General features: G+C 46.3%; 1 protein-coding gene across 4 annotated transcripts; it reads left to right on the forward strand.

Annotated features, from left to right (window-relative positions):
• The first annotated feature begins 5,890 nt into the window (after window positions 1–5,890).
• PRSS23 (serine protease 23) lies at window positions 5,891–14,043 on the forward strand. Of its 4 annotated transcripts, none has more exons than XM_080375928.1 (2): window positions 5,891–6,051; window positions 10,856–14,043. In XM_080375928.1, exon 2 carries the CDS (start codon window positions 10,869–10,871, stop codon window positions 11,985–11,987), a length of 1,119 nt encoding a protein of 372 aa, XP_080232054.1. In that variant the 5' UTR covers window positions 5,891–6,051; window positions 10,856–10,868; the 3' UTR covers window positions 11,988–14,043. The 4 variants fall into 4 exon arrangements, with proteins under 4 accessions (XP_080232054.1, XP_080232056.1, XP_080232057.1 ...); XM_080375930.1 differs by lacking the exon at window positions 5,891–6,051 and adding an exon at window positions 6,706–7,899; XM_080375931.1 differs by lacking the exon at window positions 5,891–6,051 and adding an exon at window positions 7,929–10,408.
• Window positions 14,044–17,096: the final 3,053 nt, after the last annotated feature.

Here is a 17,096-nt window from a genome sequence, read left to right on the forward strand (position 1 = left end):
ACTTCTTCCCAAGCTAATGATAACTGACCTCTCCTGGTTATGCTATAACTCCTTTTCACATTTCACACCAGAGGCCCCTATCAGACAGTCCCATGTGCTGTTTGCAACAGCCCTCCTGTCTGCCCTGGACCCCTGTGTTCATTCCCCATAGGAGCACTGGTCCACACGTGTTACACGGACTCACAGAAATTCTACCAGCAAAGGCTTATTTGAGAAACTAAGGCAGAAGTGATCATTAAAATAGTCCCAGTCCCTGCCGGGTTTTCCTTTTTCTTTGTCTCCCTAAGCTGGGGAGCTACACTGCTTTAGGTGTCCCCACAGTGCCTACACCCGTTGCAGGATGATCTTGTCAAGAAGACCACCTTCAACCCTTCCTCTCCCTGAGGGAAGCCTTAACTGCATAGGCTCTGCGCTGCCAGATGGACCATGGCTATAATGTAGTCTGAAATACGATGTGGTCCCTCATTACAGGTCACACTGCTAATGTCAGGGTGCCTTCATGCTGGGTGCAACACGACAAAGCATCAAACTAAGTCTGAGCCCAAGCATCTTATTAGAAATCCTACCAAATCTTGCTGTACAACAGGACTAGGAAAGGCCTTTCCCAGCATTAGCCAAGCAACACCGTTGCAAAGGCTGACAGACAGATGGTGAAAGGTTTGACCAGACACTCTGCCCAACTCATTTCCTCCACAGACGTGGGCTCTCACCGTGGGAAGAACCTTCTCTTTTGCTGTGTGCATTGAACACAGACTTCTCTTTAAACAAGCTGAGCGTGAGGTGATCTCCAACAGGAGCTGAAAAACAGTTTATTAATACCCTCGATGACCTTCTAACTATACAGTAACTTCATGGTCACAAACATCACTTATAAAATGTTATAGTTCACTATTCCTATATGAGTACACAGTGGATTCAAAACCACTAGACGGAGCAGTGAAACCTACAGCAGAATCTAAGCCCAGCAGATAGGCACAGGCTAGCATGAAAACAAAAACAGTAGTGATGAATGTGATCCACTTTTGCGTAACACTGATGATTCCCTTTTTCAGGAAATTCCTGAAGTTCTCAGGGAGTGCAGTTGCAGTGGATGTTTTATTTTTAAGGTGTTATTTTGGGATTACTTCACTGTATTGATATGCTGTTTATCCAAATGGTGAAGATACAGCATCTCACAAGAATCTCAGTCTTGCTGGAGCAAATCCAGATGCCTGTTTTATTTCAACAAGTTTTCACTACCACGAAATTAAAGGGGCACTGTTAGTTTAAATATCACTTGACAGAAATGTTTTCAGCAGTAATTCCCAAGATCTGTGTAGTTAAGCGCATATATAATATACATATAGCTGTGAATTTTGAATCAAGTCGAATTCAAAATATTCTTCCTCATTTTCTTCTTTCTGTGCATCTCATAGTTTGATCAAAACTTTCTGCATCGTATACTCTATTTCAATCAGATATTTAGAGAATCCCATACCATGTCTGACAGATACAGATAATCCCAATAAGCCTTTCAACTGAGAATTCTGTGGGGAGAAAAGAAACCTTACGAAATATTCCTAAATGTACTATATTTTCAGTCCAATGTTACCCCTTGTGTTTCCTATATAGTAGTTGATTACTTTTCCAGTAATTTCAGAAAGTTTCTGTAAAGCTTGAGTTGTCTCAGGCAAAGCTCTTTGTTTGCACAGTTATGTCTGCAGGTAGAACTATGCAGTAGGAACCTTCCTCTGTTAGGATGAATTGCAACTAGATGCTCAAATACCCCTGATCACCCAGGAGGCATACGGACACACCAAGTGGGATTCACTTCATGGAACTGTAGGCATCAAAAAGTTAGATTTAACCTTTCCTGATTGACAATGGAAGGAAATGAGTGCTTTTAAGGAGTGATTGTCTGGCCTATCTTACATCCTATTTTAGGATGTAGTAAATCGCCCTCTGATGTAGCCCCTAAAGGGCTGCAAAAGGAACTTGAAGTGGTTGTTTTTATTTGGGCAGAGGAATCCTCTCCAAGGCTAGAGTCCTCCACACCACTCCCCTTGTGTCACACTCGCTGACGACAACACAGGAAGGACATTGTATACATTCAGCTGTCAGTTTTCCCACTTGGCAATCTTTTCTGTAAACCAAACAGCTCACATTCTCAGTCTTCACACACTTCCTTCAAGAGACGACAGTAAAAGCATCTTGCTTCTGGGAACTAGGAATAAGTGCCTCCCCCACCACCTGTTTTCCATCCACAGTCTTGGAAAACCCAAGAAAAAAGAGTTTATTCTCTCTGGGTGGTATCATCCTATGCTGCAACATCTCTGAGGCAAATGTCTGGCCTTCCCCTTCCCATCACCACAGCACCCACAGTCGTGGGACAGTCACCATTGTATTTATCATCATACCACTGCACTGAGACAGAACGTGCTCTCACAGCCATTGAACAGGTTGGGAACCAAGGCAGCAGAGCCTTCCTGAAGTCCTGCAATGATGCAGGGGCAGAGATAAGGATAGGACTTGCTTCTCCAAAGTCCCAGTCAGCACCGTCCTTGCCTTCAAAACAGACTGTTTCCAAAGGGATAGAGAGTGTCTTCACCTTTAACTCCTTCCTCCTGCAGTTAGAAATGGCATCTGTGACGCAGAGGTCTCTGTTCCAGGGAAGGCAGAGGGAGTGTGCTGGTTAGCTGCCACTGCAGTGGGGAACTCCAAGGCCTTTTCTGCTGCATTAAATCAGCAGTGAGCAATAGGAGGACTCATTTCAGCCAACTGTAGGTTGTCATTCTTCCTTCCAGACTCAGTGGCCTCTGAAATCGCTCCATTGTCTGCAGCAGAATCTGGCACAGGCCCATAATGCCAGGTTCTTCACTTCCCTGCAGAATAAAAGATTTCTTCAACCATGAGAAATTATCTCCTGACAGTGCCATTCATTAGGTCTCCCACCTGTAGACCGTTTCATTTTCAGCTTACTCACAAGGTGCTGAAAAGTCAGCATGTGTGTTATCACTTGACAATATAGTACAGCTAATACCTCTTCACCCTTACTTACGTTGTCACTTACTGCTCCTTGCCTCAACAATGGCTCACAGTAACACTCCGATCTTGGACTTCACTCTTATTTTAAAAAAGCTTGTGCAGCCCAATTTCATCAGAGCTCTTTTTTCTTAAGAATTATACACATGGTGGGAGGTGGGGTGGGTGGGGGGAATATAATCTTTAATTGGTACTTTTTTCCTCTTTTGAATTAGAAAGTAATTAGAAAGTTAAAGCATTAGATTTTGTCTATAGCTGCTGGAAAGAACTGGACAGTAGTTCATTTTTTAAGACAGGTGTTCAGATAGGCTGGGTGAACTACCTTTTCTGAGTTTATGGTTCAATGTATGCCATAAAAATTATAAAACTGTAGAAGTTTTTATGGCAACCAAATGTCTTGTAACTAAAGTTCAAACTAAACATTCTTCTCCACTCCTGTTGACATGAAGGAAGTTTTGCCTAACACTTTGCTGCAAGGTTTCATTCTCAAGAGGAGTCCTGTAGACACCAAGCCTTGTGGCTCTTGTTCATCTATCTGTTGCACGTAGAGGCACATGATGTCTTATAATCTGCATAACTAAAATACCGCAAACTGGTAGCTATGGACCAGCTCCCCATGGTGGCAGGTGCTGTGCAAACGTAACACACAAAAAAAGATTTTCCTTTCCTCTAATCAGAAGTAGAGAGACAGCAGTCAGTCACAGGAAGACAGAGATACACCAGGAAGCCATGAGAAGTGTGGTGGGATATCTCTAACTATGGATTTTTACATAGGCATTTTTTGGGTGGGGTGCCTTCATCTTTCCCAGCACTGACTTTCAGCTGCTGCTCCAGGCAGGGAAGGTCTGTGGTCCTGTATTGTATCATGGATAGCCCAGGGCATCCCAAAGCCCTACAGTTAGGTGAGGTGAATCCCAGCATATGTAACTTAGCAGTCATGCAGCTCTGCCCCTCATCTGCTGGAAACATTTCTATCAGGGTCACATCTTCTAGGATTGTATCTATTTGAATTTGTGCCAGTCAGAATTTATTCACAGTCATTGTAAATAAAAAATCAGGGAACACATACAAAGAAGGAAAAAATTGTGCTGATATTTATTCCTTCTTCCCACTGAGACTCTTGAAAACAGAAGTGTGATATGGGAAGGCGGATATGTTTGAGATAAAGCAGGAAAGGGACATATAGAGAATTGTTCAGTGGAGGGTCTGCAGTCACGTAGAAGTGACCGCTGAGCAATTTGTACTTTGTCAGAAGAGTAAAAATGATCAAGAGGCCTTGTTTGGTGCGGTGATCTACTACACCTAGGAAGACCTGTGAGAGGAAAGCTGGGAAGGCCCTGAAGCACACATGGCCGTTGTGAAAGAAGAGGCTCTATGCCCATGGAAAGCAAGAGCCCACCTGGACCGCTGCTTGCAGCCCTGACTCCCATTACATAACCAAACCCCACAACACTTCCACCCTCTACGAGACATGGACCAGCTCCTCCATCCACGCAAAACAGCAGAGAGAGGTGTACAGGGCAGAGCTTCCTGAGCGGTGGGACTGTGTATTTAATCAGGAGGTGAGCAGACGCAGAGTCCAGATAAGGAAGGCATCTGTGATTTGTATGGCATTGCTGATGGAGTCCTACTTGTTAGCTGCCTACGGATACTCGAGGTGTCTTCCTTGCTGTTGCATGACCATTCCCTGGTGGCCCAAGAGCAGCTGAACTGGTGTCACCAGCCCTAGCTTCCTCCAGACACCAGTTGTGTTCTCTAGCAGTGTTTCTGCTGAAGACGTTTGCCCTTTACCCCCGGGGACCTCTCCCTCACATCGTAATTCTCCTCTGATCATTTGTAGTTGTGAAAGACTTGTCCAGGTTGTTAGGATTTTTCCAACCATTTGTTAAACCTTTCCGCAGGCCCAAATGGGGTTGGTGCTAGGGCCAAGTAAATGAAAATTAGAAAAATAACATCTAAGAATGCAAGATCCTGTTAACATCTCAGCTCCTTATGTAGGGTCCATGCGTGAGGCAGAGTTTTTGCCATGCTGCGAGGTCTCCTGGTCCCCTGGAAGGGTAGCAGTGGGGTGAAGAGGTCAGTAGAAGGCAGCAAATAAATTGATTCCCGTGAAATTTGTATTTCCTTTCTGGGGTAATGGTGATCAGCTGGGAACTTTGGCAAAACCTTCTGTGGATTTTTCTCGCAGACTTAAAACACATTGCAGGAATTTTGCCTTCTTGGCCCCCATTTCCTCTTTTCTTGCCAGGTGTCATTACAAGGATTCAAGAAGGATGAGTAATTAAAACCCATGCAAAGAATGTGCCTGACAAATTCAGATATCTGCCTGATGAGGGAACATAGGCGACAGGCCACAGAGCTCCTGGAGCTTGTGCCCTGCCGTGGCAGAAGGGACCCCAGGGGTTCACCCCACGCCGGGGGACCCTCTGAGAAGGGACCCAGGTGATGGGGACCCAGGTGTTGGGGACAAAGAGCCTGGTGCCCTGGGGGCTGCGAAGGTGCCACCACTGCTCCCTGAAACCTGCCACCCCAGCCCTGGGGCGGCCTGGCCACCCCTGAGGTGAGGGGCCGGTGACCCCCTGAGCTGCCTGCAGTGGCGGGACACCGCGCGTGAAGGCAAGGACGCGGAATAAGCTACAGTTTTCCTCAGGCGATAAACGGCAATGGCAGTAAGCGAGGAAAGAAGCGGGGGTGCTGTGCCACAGGCTGCGCTGCGGGGCGAGGCCTGCGCGGAGGGACGCCCCGCGGCCGCGGGCGGGCGGTGGGGCAGAGGGCGCCGCCGGGAGCGCTGCGGAGCGGAGCGGGGCCGGGCTCGGCTCGGCGGCGGCGGCGGGAGCCACCTGCGGGAGGCGCCGCTCCGCCCCGCGCCGCTCCGCCCCGCTCGGAGCGCGCCTCTGGGGGCCGGCGGCCGGCGGGAGGGAGGGGGGAGGCGCCCCCGAGCCCCGCGGAGGCGGCGGGAGGGATGGGACCGGCTCCGCCACCTGCCTGAGCGGCTCCCGGAGACGCCGCCGCCGCCGCCGCGGGGAGCTGGTAGGTAGCGGGTCCCGCCGGCCGCGGGGGGTGCCGCGGGGTGCGGGTCGCCCCGCGGGACAAAGAGGCGGCGGGGAGGATGGCGAGGGCCGTCCTCGCCCCTCGGTGCCCCGGGGCCAGCGCCTCACCTGCCGGCGGGCGCAGAGCCGAGGGGAGCCCGGCGCTGCGGGGCACCGGGCGCTGCCGCCGGGCGGCCTGCGGGAGCCGCTGTCCCGGTCCGGGGCGAGCCCTCCGGCGCCCAGAGGCTTAATTTTTAACGCCGCTCGCATCAACGGGAGCGCAGCCGGCACCGCCTCTCCGCCGGCGGGCAAACAAAAAGGGGTAACGCGGCTTCTCCCCGCCGGTCCCCGCTCCGGGTCCCCGCCTCTGGGGCGGCAAGCACCGCCGCTCGCCTCTCCCGGTGATAACTTTAACGGGGGATCCAAAGATTCGCCTTCGCTGCGTTTCGCGCTTGGGAAGCGTCAGGAGTAGCTCCGCGGCTGAGCCGCTGCGGTCCTGTGCTTCACCCCCCTGAGGCAGAGCATCAGTCAGTGCGCTGGCTTTGGGGAACGAGTGACACCGTCTCCTCAGCGGGGCGGCTGCGGGCCCGCTGCCCCGGCGGGGGCGAGGAGCGAGGGGCGGGGGGCGGGGGGGGTCCCGCTGCCGGCCGCTCAGGTGGCGGCACAGCCCGGGGCCGCCTCCCTGAGGAGACCCGCCGGGGCTGGGCTGAACACGCCGCACGGTCCCTCTCCTCCGCCCGGGCGTGTGGCGCTGACACGCGTGTCAAAATCCCCGCTGGGCCGTGTTAGCGGCCGCCCGGGGGCTGCCGGTGTCAGAGCTGGTTTGGGGTTCCCCGAGGCACCCCGCCCCGCAGCCCCCAGCCCGGCAGGGAAGGCAGCGCCGCCGCACCCCGCTCCCGGCAGCGGTGTTAGGGTGCTGGTGGCAGCCAGACCTCGGCAGCTCTCAAAGCGCGACTCAATTATGTTTGCTATGTTTTAACAAGTTCTGTGACTAAGAAAAGCAGCAGAGGTATTTTGGCACGCCAGTGACAGTAATTTAGCTCACCTTTATGATTTGCTTTGAGGCAGGTTTTTCTCTCTTACTCTCTTGGCTTCCTTCTTCTTTTTTTTTTTTTTTTATTTTTATTTTTTATTTTTAACCGTGTTAATCATTCTGACTTCCAGCACCGTGGAAAAACTTTCTTCATTTCAGAATGTAATGGAGACTGTTCACTTCATGGGCTTTCACACTGCATGTTCCCAGATCTGTTGTTATTTAACCATCTCTTACAAGAAACACCCCTGAAGTACTGAACTCTTCCAGAAAAATTACTTGCTTACTAGAAAATGATTCATGCCAGTCCTGAACAAGGCAGTTTTCTTTCACTAACATCTATCTCCAGGCGTGAATGCCCGTAGCAGGCAGGAAAATGTGTCTGCAGAGTGTTTTAGCAGCGTGGGGAGCCCCAGGGTAGCTGTCACTGTTCCCTTTCTCTAAACAATTTTAATGCCATTAGCAAGTGTGATTATGTACAAACCGCTTTCTAGGGGGTTTCTAGGCTGGATATCGGAGCAGGGCTTTGTACCGAGTCAAAGGGTGGATTGAGTTTATGACACAGTTTAAATAGAAACAGAAGAGCAGTACTACAGTAGGGCAGCATGTCGTAATTCATTGAGTATCATTTTGTGATAGCCGTTCCGGGAAGTACTCGCTTCTAACCAGTTTGTTCGATTTGAGAATATCTTTCCAGGGTAACCCATGAGTAAATAGCTGAACACAGAGAGTGTTAACCCTGTTTCTTGCAGCATTTTGGTTTTGTTTTAAAGAAAAAGCAAAAGAGAAAGGAAAAGGAAAGAAGAGTCTTAACTGGTAGGTCCCTCTTTAAATTCAGACTGCTTTTACAATTCCTTTATTTTTCTGCTTAACTATTTTTTTTAAAGAGTAACAATCTACACAGAAAGAGGTACTATGCACTAATTTGCTATGTTGTTATAATTGAGGCTTATTTATTCTATTTATTGCAGCCCAGAGCTGATTTAGTACCAGTTATGCCTCCAGATAAGATGTAACTACAAAGTCTTCAGTAAATGCCTTGGTTTGTGAGCGCTGTTTAGCTTATATGGTCAGGTATAAACTCAAACCTGTTAGGTTTTAATAACATTTTAAACAACAGAAATGTTCTGTAACGGATGAAAAGGATTTTTTGTCCCATACATCTGCAATGCAATCATACCACAGAAGCCACAGGGGTGTGTGTGGGAAGGCTTACTCAGAGACATAGAGTAAGTACCACTTACAGAGCCCAGCACAGACAGATACCGTCTTCTGAAGCTTTTTTTTTGGGGACCAGCTTGAGTCCCCATCCCTGTCTTGTTCTCTTCACAGGGCGGCCGCCCTCTGCTGTCTAAAACTGCCTTTCCAGCGCTGGCGTTGCTCCAGTGGGGATGGTAGGGAGATAACGGCAGGGCAGGTTGCAGGGAGAGGTAATTTCTCTTCTCAGCCCGGTTGATGCTCTCCGAGAAAGGAGGGAAGTTGTTGGGCATGCAAGCCCCTTCATCAGGTCGCTGTGCTGACAGGCATGAGGGAATCTTCCTGCTTGTGCAAATAACAACTGACAAGACACTTCTAATTTTCCCCTGCCAGCTAAATAAACCAGCCAAGGGCCAGCATTGGCTCAGTTAGCATGAATGATTTTTAGATCCAAGTGGCATGAGTGGTGCAGTTTAGAGATTCCATCTATCAGGAAAGCTTCAAATATAATTTGTGGGAGTAACTGGTGTGAAGCAGATGAGAGCAGACTGGTTATAAATGCACGCTCTTAGTGATGGGATCTGCTACCTGATGCACAGCATAACTCTGTTTTAGTCTGTTCTCAGCTTCTAACTGGGAAACCAGTAAACATTTCTGTGTACAGCCCTCACTGTTGCAAGCAGGATGGCTAACTTATGCTATTGTGTATTGTCTTTGTGGGGACGGAGTGGTATCATTTGCCCCTGTTACCTTCTTTTTCTATGTTTTCCTAATGTTTTCCTAATCAGTGTTATACAACAAGTCTATTTGATAATACAGCAAGTGTTCCCTGGGCCATCCTCTTACCATCATGAAACTACCTCATTTCATAGCTTGCAAAACCCAGCCACATCCAATATTAATCTCTGCCGTGGAAGGAGCCAGAGGAGCTGATGGTTTTCCTTGAATAGCTGGGACACCCAAAATGATGCAATTCTGATTCATGTTTAAAGTGGCCTGTATTTTCCAGCATGACTTGCCCGTTAGGGATAAAGCAATGTATTCTGTAGAGCTTAACCCTTCTAGAAAAGAAGTATGTCCCTTTAAAGATGTCCTGTTTGTTAATGAAAAAATTAACCAACAGAATGCCTGGCCACTTCTGGAAGAGTCAGTACCTGCCTCTGTGGGCATCAGTAACGTCAGCTCTGTTCATCTATGTCTGTCTTTTGGAATCGAAATGTTTTGATATCCTGCACGGGTCAATTAATATTTTGAACATTGTGTGCTTTAATTATAGCCTTCATTCCCAAAGAGGATGCTACCAACAATGGAAGAATCCAAGGCCAACGTTTGAGTTAGACACCTCTGGACTTTAGCAGTCTATAGCTTCCAAAGTCTTTTTCAGTGCAGCTTGCTGATGGAGTATTCCTACAAAAAGCATTGGAGAGAAGGCTTTTTCTTTTTTTTTTTTCTTGGACAGCTGTGGTCATCTCCTGCATGATTTGCTTTGGTTTACTCATTTGAGGTATTTCAGGAATGATCCTGCAGTTGTGATCAGTGTAACCTCAGCAGGGTTTTAAATATGTGTAAGCTCAACATAATTGTGAAGTTTTGTTTGAATAATCTTTGTCTGAGGGAGATCCTGCCTGCCTTCTTGCCCAGGGTGCAATACCTCCTGCAGTGATTCAGCTGTATGGCTAATTTTCAAATAAACTAAAGTTACACATTTTCTTGACACAGTACTAGTGCACGCTGTTCTCTGCAGTCCGAGGCACTCTGCCTGTGGTTCATAAACACATTTACAGTCCCATTTGCCTCCTTGTGCTCAGAGGGAGTCGGTTTGCATTTCTAATTAATTGAGTTTGTAAAGGAATAAGCCAGTATGTTAACTGAAAATTCCCTCAGGAGTTGTAAACTTAGTTCATTAGCTGCCCTCATGTAATCTTATCAATCTTTCTCATGTACGCCTAGGGGAGAGTGAATGCTAGGTGGAGCAGAAACCTTCCCTGGGTATGAGTTGCAAGGGGAAGCGAGTCTCCTGTGTGGTCATGTTCTGCAACCCAGCTTCTGTTCAGGTTACCTTCTTTGTCTACCCACTTGTTCCTACCATCAGCTTGATGTCTTTGGCTAAGACAGCAAACAGTGTGAGGTGATTTAAGGACCTCTGTCAGTAGAGTCAGGGAGTAGGTGGGAGCTTTCAGAGACCGCTGTAATCTAGCTGAAGACAGACACATTTGCTCTTTGCAGGAGCTATCGTTTCTGAATGCAGGAATTTACAGGGTCTGACTTTTCTTTACACTTTGTGAAGACAAATACCATAACTTCCCACTGATGTCAACTGGGGGTTGGTGACTCAGCACAACCTAAGGGTTAAACGCCTTGTGTTTCAGTGTTAAACTGGGACGCTTGTTTGAAGATACAGGTTAAGGTGCCAGTTTAACACTGAGAAATCTGCAGTACATAGTGATAGTTGGCTCCATTCAAATTGCTTGACCCTTATTATATGATACTTGGTCAGCATGCCGTTACTTAGCAAGGTAGATTAATCCTGCAACATGTCTGGGTGAATAACCGGACTTCCTTTTGTCTTCCACAGACCGGCATTCAGAATGGCAGGCTTGTCCACTTTAATCCTCCTTTTGTGTGCTGCTAAAGATGTGATGCCCTCCAGTTCTCACTGGAAGCCAACTTGGCCGTCTTACAGAGTTCCAGTTATCCTGCCACAGTCTACTCTTAACTTGGACAAACCACAATTTGATGCTGAAGCCAGACTGGAAGTGGTATCGCCCTGTGGCCCAGCATGCCACAAAAGTTCTCCGCTGCCAACTTACGAAGAAGTGAAGAACTACCTGTCCTATGAAACCTTGTACGCTAATGGTAGCCTCACTGAAACTGAGGTGGGCATATATATTCTGAGCAACAGCGGCGATGGGTCTCAAGGCAGATCTCGAACTAAGAGGCAGATCTATGGCTATGACAGCAGGTTTAGCATTTTTGGGAAAGACTTCTTGTTGAATTACCCATTCTCCACATCGGTGAAGCTGTCTACAGGTTGCACGGGGACGCTGGTGGCTGAAAAGCACGTTCTTACTGCCGCTCATTGTATCCATGATGGCAAGAGTTATGTCAAAGGAGCTCAGAAACTGCGGGTGGGGTTCCTAAAGCCCAAACTGAAAGATGGCAGCAAAGGGGCCAATATCACCAACTCGGCAATGCCTGAGAAAATGAAATTCCAGTGGATCCGAGTGAAACGGACACATGTCCCCAAAGGATGGATCAAAGGCAATGCCAATGACATTGGCATGGATTATGACTATGCCCTGCTGGAGCTGAAGAAGCCTCATAAAAGAAAGTTTATGAAAATAGGTGTGAGCCCACCAGCAAGAAACTTGCCTGGAGGGAGGATTCACTTCTCTGGCTATGACAATGATCGTCCGGGAAACCTGGTTTACCGTTTCTGTGATGTCAAAGATGAAACATATGACCTATTGTACCAGCAGTGTGATGCCCAGCCAGGTGCAAGTGGATCTGGGGTGTACGTGAGGATGTGGAAGAGGCAGAATCACAAATGGGAGCGTAAAATTATTGGAATATTTTCGGGCCATCAGTGGGTGGACATGAATGGCACCCCACAGGATTTCAATGTAGCTGTTCGCATCACACCACTCAAATACGCACAGATCTGTTACTGGATCAAAGGCAACTACCTTGACTGCAGGGAAGGATAAAGACAATGAAAATCCTTGAAAGCACTTAATAACTGGTTTTAATTACTCATCTGAGGAAAGGCTAGACTTCTGCTGCAAATGTGTGTGATACGATCTTGTAACATTGCGATGTGATATAAAGCTTTTCAAGCAATCCACCTCGTTCTTGGGACAGGGGCTGTGTGGTGCTGTCGTTGCAGCTCGAACTGGGGAGAAAGGAACATCAGCTGGGTGGGGAAGGAGCAGGTGGACTTGCTGAATTTGCAGCTGAGCAACTGAAGATTAATTAGGGGCGGATCAGTAAACAGTATGAAATCAGAACCGTCTCCAAAGAATCTTATAAAAGGGACGCTGTTGACTATCTCATGCCTACAATGTTTGTTTTAATAAATCCTAGGATTAGTAGAAATGCTTTGATCTGAACTTTTAAAAGAAAATATTTCTATGCTGTTGGGGGCTGAAGAGGGGCATTTAATGGTGTTTGCAACCCAAACATTACAGCTTTGTGTTCCTGCATGAGAAAGGGAGTGTGAAAAGGGCAAGGCATGTGCTGTGGGAGATGAATGCCACACAAATAGCGTGAAGGGGAAATAAGTGCATAACACTTCTTTCGGCCTGAGTGATTTGAGACTTTATTAGTAACATAGTTAAGAAAAATGCTTTTTGAGCAAACAGACCTTGACCATGCAGTTGCAAGGACTTGACCATGAAGATGATGTTGGTCGTATGAGCAGTGCCATTGCACCCTGCTTTGGGAAACAAATCATACACGGGATTAAATCTTTATAGCAGCTGGGGTATAGCCTTACACCTAGCAGGACACCTATGAATATACTGTTACAGAAAGCGTATGGGGACAGAGGCCTGTTTCCCATTGTGAGCTACTTAGATCCTTATAAGGAAAATCTTGTGTCAGCAACTCACATTTTCGGAGGGGAAGCCTGTCTTTGGTCTTGCTGGCCATCTGAATTGCTGCCTGCAAAGCAGGTAGAGGGGAGAGCAGGACAAGGGTTCTACTGACTTTTTCCCCTTTCTGTTGAAGATCCATGCTGTTCTACCTAAAAATACACCAGGCAGAGGGACCCCAGCTTATAAGTGTCTCTCTATTGTACCCCTGTGACAGCGTAATTTGTACGGCATCTTGACTTATGTTTCTTGTGATGTTTGGAGTAGGAATCCTCCTCCCCATCAAACTGTTGAGTTACAAATAATTCTTGGCAAATGCACAGTTAGTAATTCTACAGCTGAAATAGAGCCACATTGTAGGGTGCAATCTGAGTTTGCTATGGAGTGATGTTCTGTTGTCTCTTATAGATAAGTGACTTATATTTTTCCTATAGCAGAATTGGAGTTTAAACCAAGAACTGTCTTTTGTAGGTAAATTCAGTCCAGCCAAATACTTGTAGCTCAGCAGATGGCATTGGGAAGTCAATCTGTACAAACAGTGTTTCTCGATGGGTTGTGCCACTGTATTGAAGTAACATGGTTAAGTACATGCTGCCATGCCAATATTATTTTTTTAAATAGGAGGATAGACACTGGCTCCAGTTCCGGTTTCTCTTCCATCCATCTGTCACTGTCCCCTGAAGCTTACGAAGTTGCCCATGGCCCTTGGTGTTGTGGGGCAAATGCAAGTCCCTGGTGTGAAATGGCAGAGCTGGGAAGGAATGAATTTAAACAGAGCTTCCCTATGCTATACAAATACAAGGAAAATGTTAATTCAGATAAGCCTTTCTTACAGCCTACTAATTACTATGGCATTTGTAAACATATGCCTGATGGTGCTTTATCTTTGTGATGGCTTTGGCTCTAGTTCTGAAAAACATTTTTTGCTAGAGCTGCCTATGATTATTATTTTTATAGGTGCAGCATACTAAAACAGGGACCCTCATGGGCTTTTGGTGCACTCAGATACAAGCAGTTACTAATGCTTTGAAATATGAATAATCACCATATGTATCTGATGGTCTTTTTCTGCCTTCTTATTTTAATTTCCTTTACTCTATGGCTGTTATCTGGAGCACTTTTGTTTGAATGTATCACAGTGAATAAAGAAAAGTTATGGAATTACAGTGCAGACATTCTTGTATTTGTGCTATACTTGGGTTGCACTTCCAGTCTCATTTCACTTACTTGTTTGTAAAGACATTCAGATACAAACCAGATTAATTAATGTCCACAATGCTGTTTATTTTCCTTCAGTTTTCTTTTGTCCGCACCTCTTAAAAGTCTTTGTTTTGTTTTGTTTGTTTGTTTTTGGTTTTGGTTTGGTTTGGTTTTTTGTTTTGTTTTTTTTAGTAGGCTTAATTACACTGTGTCTTTGGATGGTAGTAATCGATCTTAGCTTTTGTATGATTGTTGCAGTTCCAAAGCCAATCACGAGCTCGGATTAGTTAGAGCTGAAAATAACCTATTAGACTAGAAAGTCACATTCTTTTTATTAACTTTAGGGTTGATAAACTATGGAGGAATTTGAACCAGTCAGTATAAGGTCATAAATCAGGTCACTCTTCTTTTTCTTTTAGTTGATACACTAAGAAAGTTCCTCTGAGGCCAACAGTGAGACCCACAGTTTTTGGAGGAACAGTGGAGTGCAGAAATGTTCTACTTTTTGATTTGGGGATTGCTACCCATACAACTTTCCTGATCTCTGAATGTGCACATTACATCATGCAGGCTTGAGAACATCAGTCCTGGTTTATTAGACATACTTCCTATCCATGGTCCTATATTCTCAGCTGGCTTGTCAGACTGTAGACGAAGGTCTTTTCATAGAAAGATAGAATGATTTGGGTTGGAAAAGACCTGTGAGATCATCAGATCCAACCATTAACCTAACACTGCCAAGCCCACCACTGAACCATGTCCCTAAGCACCACACCTACACAGCTTTTAAATACCTCCAGGGATGGGGGCTCAACCGCTTCCCTGGGCAGCCTGTTCCAATGCTTGGCAACCCTTTTGGTGAAGAAATTCTTCCTAATCTCCAATCCAAACCTCCCCTGGTGAAACTTGAAGCTGTTTCCTCTTGTCCTGTCGCTTGTTATTGGGAGAAGAGACCGACCCCCACCTGCCCACAGCCCCTGTCAGGCAGCTGTAGAGAGCGATAAGGCCCCCCCTGAGCCTCCTCCTCTCCAGGCTGAACACCCCCAATTCCCTCAGCTGCCCCCCATCAGAGCTGTGCTCCAGACCCTTCCCCAGCTCCGTTGTCCTCCTCTGGACACGCTCCAGCACCTCAGTGTCTTTCTTGGTGAGGGGCCCAAAACTGAACCCAGGATTCGAGGTGCGGCCTCACCGGTGCTGAGTACGGGGGGCAAAGTACATCCCTTGATGACTGGCAGAGTAGAGTTGTGCAGAAGGCAAATGAGCTAGAATAATGTGAGCAAGTTTGTGTGTGTGTGTGGTGTTTTTTTTTTTTTTTTTTGTTTGTTTGTTTGTTTTTGTTTTTTTAATGTATACTGCAAGTTTAGTGTAATCAGGGGTGGGAGAGTCTCTTTCTACTGTGTACCCTATGCAAACATTCCAGGTTGGTTTTGGGAAGAAAATGAAATCTCATACAATGTAGACAGAATTGTTGTGCTCAAGCTCAACACAGTTTCACCTGCGCTCACCTGAGTTGGTGGTAATTTTGGCAGTGTATTCATTCAGAGTGGGGCTGGGCCACTGCTAGGTGGGTTTGGAAATAGCATTCTGAGTCTATTCGTTTTGATGCTGTAAAGAGGGCTCTTTTAAAACCAGAACTTTAAACTCTTAGAGAGATAGCCAGGCAGCCAAAATAGCTCATCAAGGAAGCACAAGGAGCTAAACTATATACAGGCATGACACTAGAAATGTCGTTGTCCTGCTGATGATGACTGCCAATGATCTGAAGAACTGAATCAAGTGCCTCATTCTTCTTGAACCTTAAGGCAGGACCGCAGATGGGTATGGAGGGGCTGTTTCAGTTGCAGATGGAAGGGGTTAAAATCTGCTCCTGCGTCTTGAAGAGGCTGACGTATGAAAAATTCTAGTTAATGTGATATAACTCCCTCTGAGAACAGTGCTGGAGATGGAAATTGAAGTCTTGAGAAAGCACAGTCCATGCCGAGCTGTTCCAGAGCACACAGTGAACTCAGCCTACTGAAGACTGCAGAATATCATCAAGTTTCCTTCTCAGAGGAAAGGTATTTTCCTTACATCTGTAATTGTTTTGCAACTAAATTCCCAGGCCTGCCTGTTTAGAGGGCAGCCCTCGTCTTAAAGTTGCACGCTGAACTCCAAGCAAGCATAATACATGCTTGAAATTCTTTTCTGGGTTTCCACTTAATCTGCCATTTGTTAGCAGGTTTTGGTAGCGTGCCAATGCAATATGCGCAGGCCTTGAGAAGAGAAGCTTTCAAAGAGTGGATAAAGTGTGATGGGTGGGTAAAAAACTTCTTTGCTTTCCTGGAGTAAAAAGGAAGCGTGGACAGAGAAGAGCAGCGAAGAATTCAAGGGCAATGTGATTTGTATTACAGGAGCAGGATTCCTAGTGAATTGGTTGCTGTGTATAAATGCACATGTATGGATGTGCATGTGTATGGGGGTTTTATGAACAAAACTGTTCATTTCCATTCCCTGTTCTACTACGTATAGAAGAAAAACTTATTAGCTGAAGCAAATTAAGCCTCTTAAGAGGAGTGCATAAATACCAAATCTGAAGCCAGTGTGCAGCGCATATGAGAAGTTTAGGCTGTGATTTGTCTATAGGGACACAAGAAAAGCGTGTCAGTGATCTTAGAATTAGGAACGTGATCTTTTCCACCCAGAAGATGTTTTTTCCTCTCTTACACGGTGACTATTAGGTTGCATGAGCTTTGTGCCTGCTGTAAAATATAGTGTGGGCTTTTATAGGTAAGTGATTAAAAAAGAGAAGAGAAAAATCCTAGCGTGCCTCCAACACTATTATCAACACTGATTATTCCCATGATAAAATTATCAGAGATGCTTTGGGTGTGGATTGATTTTGAACTGAATGGGAATAGGTTGAGTCATAAAGCAGGTTCATACCTTTTTTAATCTAAAGATCTCTAGCAGTAATTAAACGATTGTAGCTCGAAGGGTTACAATGAATGTTCATCTGCAAGCCTTTTATGGACAATGTGGGGGTTT

This window comes from Falco punctatus (assembly GCF_963210335.1).
Source record: "Falco punctatus genome assembly, chromosome: 2".
Lineage (NCBI taxonomy): Eukaryota > Metazoa > Chordata > Aves > Falconiformes > Falconidae > Falco > Falco punctatus.

What these genes read in the sequence shown, in the direction of transcription:
- PRSS23 (XM_080375931.1), top strand. Translation starts at nt 10,272, where the DNA reads ATGAGTTGCAAGGGGAAGCGAGTCTCCTGTGTGGTCATGTTCTGCAAC. An exon ending in AAGACAGCAAACAGTGTGAG is followed by an intron (nt 10,409 to 10,855) that starts GTGATTTAAGGA and finishes TGTCTTCCACAG; the next exon opens with ACCGGCATTCAGAATGGCAG.